Below are 12,046 nucleotides of genomic sequence, written 5' to 3'. Positions count from 1 at the left end.
TTCTAGGACACACGCATATTTTAGCTAGTAATTGATAAGAACAAAATTCAAGTATGGCAAAGGATCTCAAACTGTTTCTTTGAATACTGTTTTTTGATAATTGCCATAGAAGTTCAATGTATATTGCAGATTTAAACTTTAAACATTTTAAATTCTCTTTATTTAAAAAGTAGTAAGTTGTGAGATTAGTAAGCAGTTGTTTGCTTTTTTAACCTAAAATATTTGTGACTGTGCCATAATAATTAAAGATCCAGCAGTTAAAACAGAAAACAAAATCCCCGAAACTATAGTCATAGGTTCATTATTTTGATTCTTTCTGAAAAAGGTTTTTCAGCTTTACTAATGTAATATGATTATATCTGAATTGTATATTATGATGACTAGCATGAGAAATATGAAACTGGTATTTTCTGCAATTGTTTGACTTACAGGTGCTAATACAGTGCTAATGGACTTGGGGAAACCATTAACACTTATGTTTTCATATATTTTTTCCAAACATCCTTATAGTTTCAACATTTTGCTTTTGTTTTCTTAAGTCCCTTAGACATTTCAAGACTTCCTATTCCATGTTCTAACCTGTGTTTATATAAATTGTGAATCCGGTTTATGATACTGTGGGTGAGGTTGCTGAGGAGGAGATTAATGAAGGAATCGGAGTACTTGCTGTTTTCTGTCTGCACCGTGTGAAATGAGCCTTTTGTCTGTTTTGCGCTTCAGTACGGCAGACAGCAGGCCGAAGAGCAGCAGCCCCGTGAGGTTGCCCGAGAGCAGCGGGGGCTGTCCGAACCGTGCCGCCGAAGCGGAGCCGCAGCCAAGTAAGGTTTCAGACGGAGAAGTGGTTATTATTGTCAGTGCTCTGTGTAATTGTGGTTTGAAGAAGAAAACAAAGTAAATAAGGAATGCCATCTGGCAAGGATTTATTTCTTCTGATCTTTGAAATATAATATGGATTTGAAATTTTTTATATGTCCTGTTTATACATATTTTGCTTCTCTTTGGCTGTGGAGCTCCTAGAAACTCACAGGTCCGTGTAAAGCAAGGAGGAGCCTCTTTCCTGGCTAGAGCTTTCAGTTTAAAGTGTATCACCTAAGGGATGTCACAGCAGCTTCGTCGTCGTTTTTACAGTGCCGTTGGCATTGCGAAAAGAACTTCCTATGCATCCTCTCCTTTAATCCACGCCACAACCACATAAGAGTTATTTAACATAGCCCCGCTTTTCAGAAAGAAAGTTTAAACTTAAATTAAGCCATTTGCTCAAGGTTATACAGCTAGTGGAGAACTAGGATTTGAACTGGGGTCTTTGTCGGTTAGAAGCGTATCCATTAAAAGTAACAGAAAACTCAGGGTGTCGGGGTTTAAATAAATGACAGTTTATTTTTCTAAAATAGTGTCTGCAGGTGGGCAGTTGCTGGTAGTGGTTCAGCGACTCAGCATTGTCATGCCAACGTAGGGGTAGTTCCTCTCTGATTCTCTTAAGTTTTACTCACGGTCAGAAATGGTCCACTTAATGTCTACATTTGAAGCAGGAAGAAGGGAGCAATAAGCCGCAGTGGTTCCTTTTATTAGGAAAGCAGAGACTTCCCCTCAGTCATATTAGTTAGAACTGAGTCCCTTGGCCACCCCTCCCTGCAGAGGAGACTGAGAAAGTGGTGAGCATCGTCCTGATAGGCTTACACAAATCACGATTCATGTCTGGGGCGGTGTACACAGCTGCCCCACCCCCTAATCCCTCTGAATTAAAGCTCAGTTGGCCAGGAACAAGGTGGGATTAGATGTTAAGGAGGCCACATGGTTCCTGACACTCTAAATAAGCACTTTACAGTGAACATTTGATAAGGATTTTGTAGATGGCAAACATCCTGGATTGCAACCATGTATACTAACTAAAGCTTATAGATCATACATAGATCATATGTATTAAGGTCAAAACAAAGAATAAACATATAGAGCAAGCTTTAGTAATATTTTTGGGCATCCTCTACTACTTAGTTTCTGAAAAATGTTAAAAACAAAATCTTATATTTTGCCATATGAAAATGTGAGAGCACAAATGATATAAAGATGTTCCCCTTGACTTTGAATTCTCATAGCTTGTAATGTTGTTTTGCATTAATTGTGATACTATAAGAATTCAGCCCTAACTTAATTTTGTTGCTTAACATACTATGACTACCTTGGAAAGGTACTTGTCAAAGATTTTATATAGAATTTCTCACATTTTAATATGTAACTGTCTGATCATTGTTCTCTCTCTGCTTCTGTATATGAATGAGAGTGCTTGACTGCCCCCACCAAACCCATAAAAACTATGGATTAATAATCGCTGCAGATGAAAGTATCAGTATTACTAACATTTATTACCCTTAGAAAATGGTTACTGCAAATAAGGGAATTAGTTGAAAATTTTAATTTTTTCACCTGGTGTGACCTGTATTTAATATATTGCCTCTTATTTTCAGCCAAAAAGGCTTCTGGAATGTTGTCCTTCTTCCGAGGGACAGCAGGGAAAAGCCCGGACCTCTCTTCCCAGAAGAGAGAGACCTTACGTGGAGCAGACAGTGCTTACTACCAGGTTGGCCAGACGGGCAAGGAGGGGCCGGAGAGTCAAGGCACTGAACCTCCAGGTGTGTCGGGGGGGACCGAATGTGCTTACTCGAGGCTTTGATTTACTTGTTTTAGTTGCTGATGTTCCTTGGAGCCTTAACAGATTGTGCCTACTGCTCTTGCTGCAGACACTGGGCACCCCCACCCCCTTCTCACACCTCAGTGTGGTGGAAAGGCTGGTGCTGGGAGACCCAGCTGGTTTCGGATGCCATTGCTGTCCCTTACTGTGTGGTAGTGTCAGATCCCTTTTCTGTACCCGTCAAGTGGCCAAAGCAGTATCTTCCAAGGTTTACTAAGGACTCAGTGACATCACACGTGTAAGACATCTGTCTCACGTGTAACACATAGTATATATTCACATGCTTTTCTTCCACTGACCCCTCAGATGTCTCCTTTCTTTTCGAGTCCATGTAAGGTTGAGGCTATTGATGTCCACCTGCATGTTGATAGTTTAAAAAATCTGTCTACCTGGTTGTGTTTGAGTATGGGGCCAGGCCAGAAGCCCGTAAACCGTGCTGACCTGTTTTTGTAAACAGAGTTGTATTGGAACACGGGCACGGCCATTCCTTTCCTTATTGCCTGGCTGCTTTCATGTGTATGTTGGCAAATTGAATAATTGCGACTGAGTAAAATTCTTAGCATCTGGACTAAATTGATTGGCCACCCCTGTGTTAGATCATGAATGAGTAGTTTATTTAAAAAATAGCAACAGCATGATCAATTTTTATTAGTATTTAAGATACTTATTTTATATTTTGTAGGCTGCTATTGGGCTATGATCTTTGGAAGGCATTAGTGCTTTGAAAATTTTAAAATGTGAAATGCAGAGGATGACTTGTTCTAGATATTAAGAAGTATTCCAAATCTATAATAATTAGAGTGGATCTGGCAGTAGGTTTGCCAGACAAATCAGTCAAATATAAAACAAAGGTAGCTCTGTTTTATATATACACTAGTAGTATACACTAGTATATATAGTATATTAGTAGTATACTAGTATATATCTATTTTAAAGATTTTATTTATTTATTTTTAGAGAGGGGAGGAGAGGGAGAAAGAGTGGGAGAAAAACATCAATGTATGGTTGCCTTTTGAGCACCCCCTACTGGGGACCTGGCCTGCAACCCAGGCATGTGCCCTAGACTGGGAATCGAACTGGTGACCCTTTGGTTAATAGGCCAGCACTCAATCCACTGAGCCACACTAGCCAGGACTGGACACCGGCATATTTTATCTATTATATGACTGTCTTAGCATGATAAAGGAAGCGCCACAAACTGTTGTGGAAGCATTATTCTACACATGGGGGAACTGGCCGTAAACCCGGAAGCTCTGGAAAATCTGGGTGTAAGAGCTCAGTTAGTGTATCACTATCCTAGGAATAACTTAAATATAAGAAAAATTATTCTTCAACCTAAATTGTCTATTTTTTTAATTTAAAAACTGATCTTTCAAAAAGCATACACATTTTTATTATAATAGTTTGCACAGTTTAATGCTTAATTATTGTACACATAATGCTTCCTTGAGAGTGCTTGGACTGGTATAAAGGGGATGCATTAGGGTTTACTGTTATGTTGGGAAAAACGAACAGGAGAAATGAGGTGATAACTATTTAAGACTTTGGCTTGACTAATGGTATTAAATCTTTCAGATGAAGTAGATGGAGGAGATACACAAAAGAAACAACTCACAAATCCTCATGTGGAGCTTCGTAAGTGTGAGATAAAATATGGTTGGTTTGGGGACAGGGACTATAAGTGAGCAAACCGTATTGTTACAGGGTTCCAGGTACATACCAGACAAATAACCTGTTTCTTGAAATGAGTATTAATTCTGTGTGCTGATATTTTATTTAATCTAGATTTAGTTCATAAAGTATATATTATTCATTTACAAAAAAGTTAATTTGTATACTTCAATGATAATTTAACCTGTAAATTATAGTTTGGTTTACTTTCTGATTTTTTTTTAAGATTTATTTATTTATTTTTAGAGAGGGAAGGGAGGGAGAAAGAGAGAGAGAGAAACATGAATGTGCGGTTGCTGGGGGCCGTGGCCTGCAACCCTGGCATGTGTTCTAGCTGGGAATCGAACCTGCGATACTTTGGTTCGAAGCCCATGCTCAATCCACTGAGCTACACCAGCCAGGGTTTACTTTCTGATGTTATAACAACTTTTGTGTAATCTGGAGCCACAGAGTCTTGAGGTGCATAGAATTGGTGTGTATGTATGTGGATGATAAAGATTTGTCATCCTGCGTATTGTATACAGTAAAATTTAAGATACAAAAGTGCAGTGATGAAAATACTGTACCCAGTAGGGAATGAGAAATGGCTCCTGCATTATGTTTGATTTTTCTGTAAGTACGTAAGGGTGGGCATCAGGTGCTGTGTAGCCCTCCCTAAGAGTCACTTCAACAAAGTTACGATGAGCAGGATGTAACAGACTTAACATGAAAAATACTGTCATGGAGAAAGTCAGATGGTTGCGTCTGGTGGGAGTGCAGAACTGAGCACAAGGAAAAAGAGATTTCTGATTCCTAAAAGCCTTTTTATTTTTTAAACAAACTCTTCTGTTTATAGAATTTTCCGATGCTAATGCCAAGTTTTATTGCCGGCTCTACTATGCGGGAGAGTTTCACAAGATGCGGGAGGTGATCTTGGGCAGCAGCGAGGAAGACTTCATTCGGTCCCTTTCCCACTCGTCGCCCTGGCAGGCCCGCGGGGGCAAGTCGGGGGCCGCCTTCTATGCGACGGAAGGTGAGATTCCCTCAGTCGTCTACCCACTGCAGGGCACCCACCTTCCCCCAGATGGTGTGCGGATGACCTGAGCTGAGGCAGGGCGTCCTATCAGCTGGCAAACAGAGTTTTCTGTCATTAGGTTTTTACTTTATGCTGTGTCATAAGCGATTTAAAAGAATATGCATGTAAAAGGTGTGTAATTAATTAGAGACAAACACTGATTTAGTTCTTTACTAAATTCTTTCTTGTCCTGAGTTTCCCAAATGTAAATAACAACAGAGAACTTCTGGAAAACTCTAAAGGGTACCTCAAGGCTGATGAGAGAAAGGGAGAAATAGAAGCATTTAACCTAAAAACAGGAAGGCCAAGCTCCTAACTCACTAAGGCTTACAGAACACCGTGACCATTTGCACCTCACATTCCATCCCCGTACTCACAGGGGGCAGAGTTCTTTGAGATAATTCAGTAGGATTGTTTGATAAAAGTTTTCATAAGTATAACTTACTGGATTGCTAACAAAGGAATTTATAAAATTGTAGTAGTTTTAAAAAGATCAGTTATGTATTTAGGGGTAGTACTTTCAAAAGCAGAGGTTTCTTGACTTTATAAATCCTCAGAAGTCCTTCCCACCCTGCAGTTACTTGAGAGCTGTGTTCTGGTCAGCATTTTCTCTGTGGCATCCCAAAACATCCCTTAAAAACACGAAGTAAACAAGTCATTTAGGATCTGTGGAACGATTCGTTACAGATTACCTCACTAAATAATTGTGCCTGAATAAACACATGAAGCTTCTGCCTTCCAGATGACAGGTTCATTTTGAAGCAGATGCCTCGCCTGGAAGTCCAGTCATTCCTCGACTTTGCCCCACACTACTTCAGTTACATTACAAATGCCGTTCAACAAAAGGTAGACATCTCAAACCCGGGTCTGTAATGAGAGTTTACTGGGCTTTTTGGCGTCCTCTGACTTGGTCCTGATGAGAGTTGTCTGTGGTGAGATGGGAACAGGGTGTGCGTGGCTCTCTGCTGGCTGCAGGGACGCCATGGAGTGTAGTGGTGTCAGACCCTTCCGCCCTTTGCCACTGAGGAGCCGAGAGATCTCAAGCGAGTTGAATTTACTTAGCATGTATATGCCAGTTAAAACCATTAAGACTGGATGGAGAATAGCTGAACTGTCAGTAATTTGTAACTTTGCTGAGATAGCAATTGGCAGTGCTGAAGATTGAGGGCAGGGGTCCGTAGCAGAAAGAGAGGGGCCAGTGACCCGGCTTTGTCCAGTTGGTGCTGAGCAGCGACCCTCCCGGAGAAAGTGTGAGGGAGCCTTGTGGATTTTTTCTCGTTGATGGTTTGTTGCATGTAATGGGGGAAATTCTATGTTGTCATAAAATTTGTGATTTAGGCAGCTGTGCAGGATTATCCCTGGGGAAAAGGCCGGGGATCTAATATTTTTACTCGTATTGCTGCTTTACTTGCTCCTGAATCTCAGGGACTGAGATTCCAAGGTTCTCTGTTCATATTAATAGAAAATCATGTTTGGATATTGCATGAATAGTCCAGGTGTTGGTATTCAGTTATAAGCATTTTTGATCAGCATTTACTTTCATTTTTTTCTTCATTAGAGGCCGACTGCATTAGCCAAAATTCTTGGCGTTTACAGAATTGGTTACAAGAACTCCCAGAACAACACTGAGAAGAAGTTGGACCTCCTTGTCATGGAGAATCTTTTCTATGGGAGAAAGATGGCACAGGTAAGGATATTGGATTGTGCAAAGTGTTTAGCTGCCGGACCCCTCTGTACTCTGGTTCCGGACTATAACGGATCAGAGAATAACATCTTGTTTGATAGCACATGTTATACTTTGGCAGCTAGGTCCCATTTGACTTTGGACATGTTTAACCCTGTAGGGAAGAGTAAAGAGGAATGTTGTGGACTGCTCTTCAAATTTAACCTCGCCAGTGTCCTAGAAACACAAGCACAGAGTGGGAAGGCAGACCTACTTCCCCCCCTCAGTTTTGAACATGCAGAAACTGAGGCCCACAGAAATTGAGTACTTTGTGACAGTCACACAAATATTTCTAGAACTCGGGTTCATCTGCATTCTGGAACGATACTCTAGAGTGCTGGTCCTTGAACCGTTCCTCATCTGTGGTAAGATAAGGAGCTTGTACAAGAATGTGATTCAAGGCCCCACTTTCTTCACTGAGAGTGTCTGACTGTGGGAAAATCGTTGCTGACCTGCACAGTGTGCTTCCTGATGTCACTGACCTACATCACGAGTTCCAGCACGAGTTCCTCCTGTCGTCCTGAGCCAGGACCACTGACGAGCAGTGATCTGTCTAGTACACTTCAGGTCACACTGGTCTAGTATCCAAGTCCCCTGACCTTTGCCACCACCCCCAAATTCCTAGAGATAGGCTGTTGCTTCTCCATTGCTATAAGTAATTGCAGAGTTTTGGTATTAAGACTGTAAGATTCCTAATACTATTTGCATCTGGTTTTTAAACTGCACTTTAATCCAATGAAGTGTTTTTGGAGTTACTTGTTAATGTTTCTTTTTTTTTTTTTAAATTCACCCCTTTAAAAAAAAGATTTTATTTATTTTCAGAGGGGAAGGGAGGGAGAAAGAGGTAGTGAAACATTAATGTGTGGGTTTCTCGTGTGCCCCCAACTGGGGTTCTGGTCTGTAACCCAGGCATGTGCCCTGACTGGGAATCGAACCAGTGACCCTTTGGCTCACTGGCCGGCACCCAGTCCACTGAGCCACACCAGCCAGGGCTGTAAATGTTTCTTAAAGTTGATTAAATGGGTGAGTTATTTTGGAAATGTTTCAGTAATTGAGTACTTGGTATTCATTTCATATGCTACAACTGTATCACATATATTTTATGTATTATGCAATTATAATGCATGTATTTAAGGACTTACATTAAGTTTTAAAATTAAATTTAAAAGTATATATAATGGTAGTGACTATAGTGAACCTTTCTGCTTTTTAACTTGATTACATTAATCGTTGGTAGCAGCTCAAATAAATGACCACCTTTTTTTTTTTTTTTTGCCAGGTTTTTGATTTGAAGGGTTCACTTAGGAATAGAAATGTAAAGACCGATACTGGGAAAGAGAGTTGTGATGTAGTCCTGCTGGATGAGAATCTTCTAAAGATGGTTCGAGACAACCCGCTGTATATCCGCTCCCACTCCAAGGCTGTGCTGAGAGCCTCCATCCGCAGCGACGCGCACTTCCTTTCCAGCCACCTCATTATAGACTACTCTTTGCTGGTCGGGCGAGACGACACCAGCAACGAGCTGGTTGTTGGAATTATAGGTAAGTCAGTGAGCCTACCCTACTTCCAGTTCACGATGGAAACCAGAGTCCAGTTTGAAGGTTATAATGAAAACCTGATGTACTAATAGTTCACTGAATATATTCATCAAGTTTCACTGAATAATTTAAAAATAATAGTTTTAAAATTGGATTATATAAATAGTACCTTCTATTCAGTTTCCTCATTTCCATTTGCATCATTTTTACCAAAAGTATCTGTATGCAGAAAGTCGCTCAGAAATGAAGCCCGGGGAGGCTGCTGCTAGGCCAGCGTGAACCACACGGGGGAGACCCTTCGGAGAGCAGCCGGCCTGTTACCGGCACTCAGTAGACGTTCAGTGTCCTAGGAGTGGTAGTGGTTACTCTCGTCATTTGCTTATGTTTAGTGATACTTTATCGCTGCTGTTGCTCCCTGTAACAGATTATATTCGAACATTTACGTGGGACAAAAAGCTTGAGATGGTTGTGAAATCAACAGGAATTTTAGGAGGACAAGGTGAGCAGAATTATTGTTTTGCTTGTTCTTTAATAAACTGTTTTCATGTTTCCCTTGTCAGTTAACATTTTAAGAAATGGATACTTTTTTAATTCCAAAAATATAAGTGGTCGTCTCTGATTTTGTCATTTCCAAAATGATCAAATAATACAGATAGTTATTTGTTTGTTTTTTAGAGATACTGTTTAGATGGGGAAATATCATGTTTAAATTTGTCTTAAAATGCCAGAGGTTCTCAAAATGAAAAGTTAAAAAAAAAAGGCCAGAGGTTCTGAATAAGAGGTTTTCTTTAATTAACGCTTGAAAGTTTCCAAGTTCTCAGAGCGCTGCTAGCGCCTGTGCTCACACCGCTCTCTAGGCAAGAGCTCGTCTTTCAGAACAGCAGTGCCTGCCAGGAGCACCTGCCCTGTGTCGGGGCTCGGGGCACAGCAGCCTGCCCTTTCTGAGACCGCCAGGTGCATGGGTCTTCATGGCAGTTTGCGTGAAAGAGCATCGCTGTTGGTCAGTTGCCTGGTCGTTTATGTAACAGTTTTCTCTTCCACAATTTTAGGTAAAATGCCAACTGTGGTCTCTCCGGAGCTGTACAGGAGTCGATTTTGTGAAGCGATGGACAAGTACTTCCTGATGGTACCGGACCACTGGACTGGTTTAGGTCTGAACTGCTGAAATGAAGTGCTGCTCGTTTCGAAATGGACCATGAAGCAAAGGGGGCTGGAGAGAAGGGCCAAAAATAAGCTATGTTTTCTTTCTTTGTCCCATTCACCACTGTTGGCCCAAGCCTTTCCGTTCTCCTTTTGGGCAGGCCGGCCATCTGTGACTGGAGGGTGGAAGTTCTGTGGATTTGCATTGTGGATTGTGACACCTGCAAATTGGCTGTCCCTAGTTTGGAAAGTTGCATGAACATCTTTTCACATAAGCAGAAACGCAGACACATTTCAAAGGGCGAAGGACAAATGTGGGATTGGAGATGAGGAGACAGGGTGAAAACGGGTTGTCGTGCTCGCTGACAGTCCTGCGAAGGAAACCGTCTCATCGGTCTGACTCTCTTGGCATCACGTTTGACGCATTCTTCACTTAGAGCGCGTTTGTAGAGCTGCTGATTTCCGTTTCCTTCTTACGTAACAATTTAATGTTGCCTATCATCAGAATTTCCGAAACCTTTGAAAAGTTCTGAATCATTCTATTAACAGCCAGTTAAACAGATCGACCCAGTCTGTTCTTGGTTTACAGAGGAATTTGCCATGTGCCGAGTCTGGCCCTGTTTTCCAGGGTGTTGGATGGTTTCCAGGTTTTGCCTTGACCTCTCCGCAGGTGACAGGAGGCCACTGCCATTAACGTTAAGCCTTATTTTCTAGGGTGATTTTTAAACTTGTTTACAACTTTTGTGTGGTTAGTATGCTAAGTAGCACTTATCTGCACATGCCCTTTATCTAGGTTTTTTCCCCCTGATTTTCAGGGGCAACATTAGTAAATTAGTCTACAGTGACTAAATCCCCAAAGGGAGAATGATTAATGAAGGGGTTTCTTTTTAAATGTGAAAAATGAATTAAGCCCAATCCAAGACATTGGGTGAACGAGAAGCACTTGATCGTTTTTTTTTGTCCAGAGGCAGAGGGTCTTTTCAGTGTAACTAGCAGTTTAAGTGACATCTCTAAGATTAAGACATTTTTAGGGTAGACATCCGTGTCTGCTAACTCTCTGTACCAGTTTCTAGGCCAGTTCTGACTCTTGAGAAATGTTGGGAGGTAACATATTCTTAATAAGGAATTTCTTGTTTAGTAGAGAGGTTGTTTTTAAAATGTGATAAGAAGTTCTAAATGTAAAAACATAACCCTGAATATTTCCTCTGAGCTTCTTTGCATAATAAGGAAAATTTGGGGAGAGTTCTACTCTTTTTTTAGGCTTTGTATAAGAAGGAAAAGGAATCTGGATGCATTCCAGCTACAGAGACTATAAGGCGTGAAACGGGAACATTTGGGAAGTTCGCTTTAGAGAATGAAAAGTGTTTGTTTGGTGTTTGGTGCTTCCTAGAAACGTGACTCGTTTGGAATCCGGAACAGGCTGACCGAGGACTTACCACTAATCTAATGATAAGCACTGAAAAACAACCCCACGTGGGCTGTGCCTTTTGAAAACGTCCAGAGCGCTGGTGATTTCAGTTTTGATATCAAAGGCTAGCGAAGACGTTGGTTGTCCAGGAGTGAAACGTAGCAGAACATTAACTTCCGTGTCCCAGAACCGTGGGTTTTGCATCTCATTTTGAATGCAAACACTGTTAGACTCTGTTCATTTTTTCTGTCAGGATACTTTGGGTTATTTCCGGTCCATTTCCTGCACCTGCCCCCCCCCCCCCCCCCCCCCCCCCCCGTCCCCCATGAACACTCCCTGTAGCAGGTGCTGCCCCCAGCTGTAATCAGGTGTCTCTTTGTTTTAGTCTCAGTACCCTGTGAGTACCTTGGCTCCTCCACTGGAATAGCTCCTGACGATAATTATGTGTCTTGCCAATCTTGTTTTCCTTGCCCATGACCTGAAGAACTATTTGTTTAAAGTACTTCTGCCTCTTAGATACTTCTGAGGCTAAAAAAAAAAAAGAATCCAATATAATATAATCTGGAGCAGTACTTGCTGCCTTCAAGGATGAGCTGTCCCTTTAAAACTGTTGTAATGAATGGGGAATACAAAATGTAATTTTCCCTGAGTGGTGGGACTGTGTCCCCGGCCCTTGCTGCTCTCGTGCGGCCACCGCACACATACCGGGTGTTTCAGCCGCTGTGCTGCTCGCTGTCCTTTGGATGACTTTCCCTCTCTTGAATTCCCTCTTGAGGCCTGGATAATAGTAATGCTGAAAAGTTAAGAATATGGAAGAAACCTCAAT

At 41.4% G+C, this 12,046-nt stretch overlaps 1 protein-coding gene across 3 annotated transcripts in view; it reads left to right on the top strand.

The window, feature by feature from the left end:
- The window catches only part of PIKFYVE (phosphoinositide kinase, FYVE-type zinc finger containing), a 74,990-nt gene extending 63,225 nt beyond the window's left edge, over positions 1-11,765 (top strand). For 2 of the 3 annotated variants that reach the window (XM_028509782.2, XM_036022959.1), the window contains 9 exons: positions 721-818; positions 2,463-2,627; positions 4,262-4,321; positions 5,193-5,369; positions 6,154-6,257; positions 6,970-7,098; positions 8,414-8,675; positions 9,097-9,171; positions 9,722-11,762. In XM_028509782.2, the coding sequence (XP_028365583.2) occupies positions 721-818; positions 2,463-2,627; positions 4,262-4,321; positions 5,193-5,369; positions 6,154-6,257; positions 6,970-7,098; positions 8,414-8,675; positions 9,097-9,171; positions 9,722-9,837 (1,186 nt within the window). In that variant the 3' untranslated portion in view covers positions 9,838-11,762. Of the gene's footprint in view, positions 1-720; positions 819-2,462; positions 2,628-4,261; positions 4,322-5,192; positions 5,370-6,153; positions 6,258-6,969; positions 7,099-8,413; positions 8,676-9,096; positions 9,172-9,721 lie in introns of all 3 variants that reach the window. The other variant, XM_036022958.1, reaches the window with a different exon arrangement.
- Positions 11,766-12,046: the final 281 nt, after the last annotated feature.

The sequence above is a fragment of the Phyllostomus discolor genome, chromosome 4 (genome assembly GCF_004126475.2).
Source record: "Phyllostomus discolor isolate MPI-MPIP mPhyDis1 chromosome 4, mPhyDis1.pri.v3, whole genome shotgun sequence".
Classification (NCBI taxonomy): Eukaryota; Metazoa; Chordata; class Mammalia; order Chiroptera; family Phyllostomidae; genus Phyllostomus; species Phyllostomus discolor.
The sequence above is the reverse complement of the archived record's forward strand: the minus strand, read 5'-3'. Positions and strand labels throughout refer to the sequence as shown.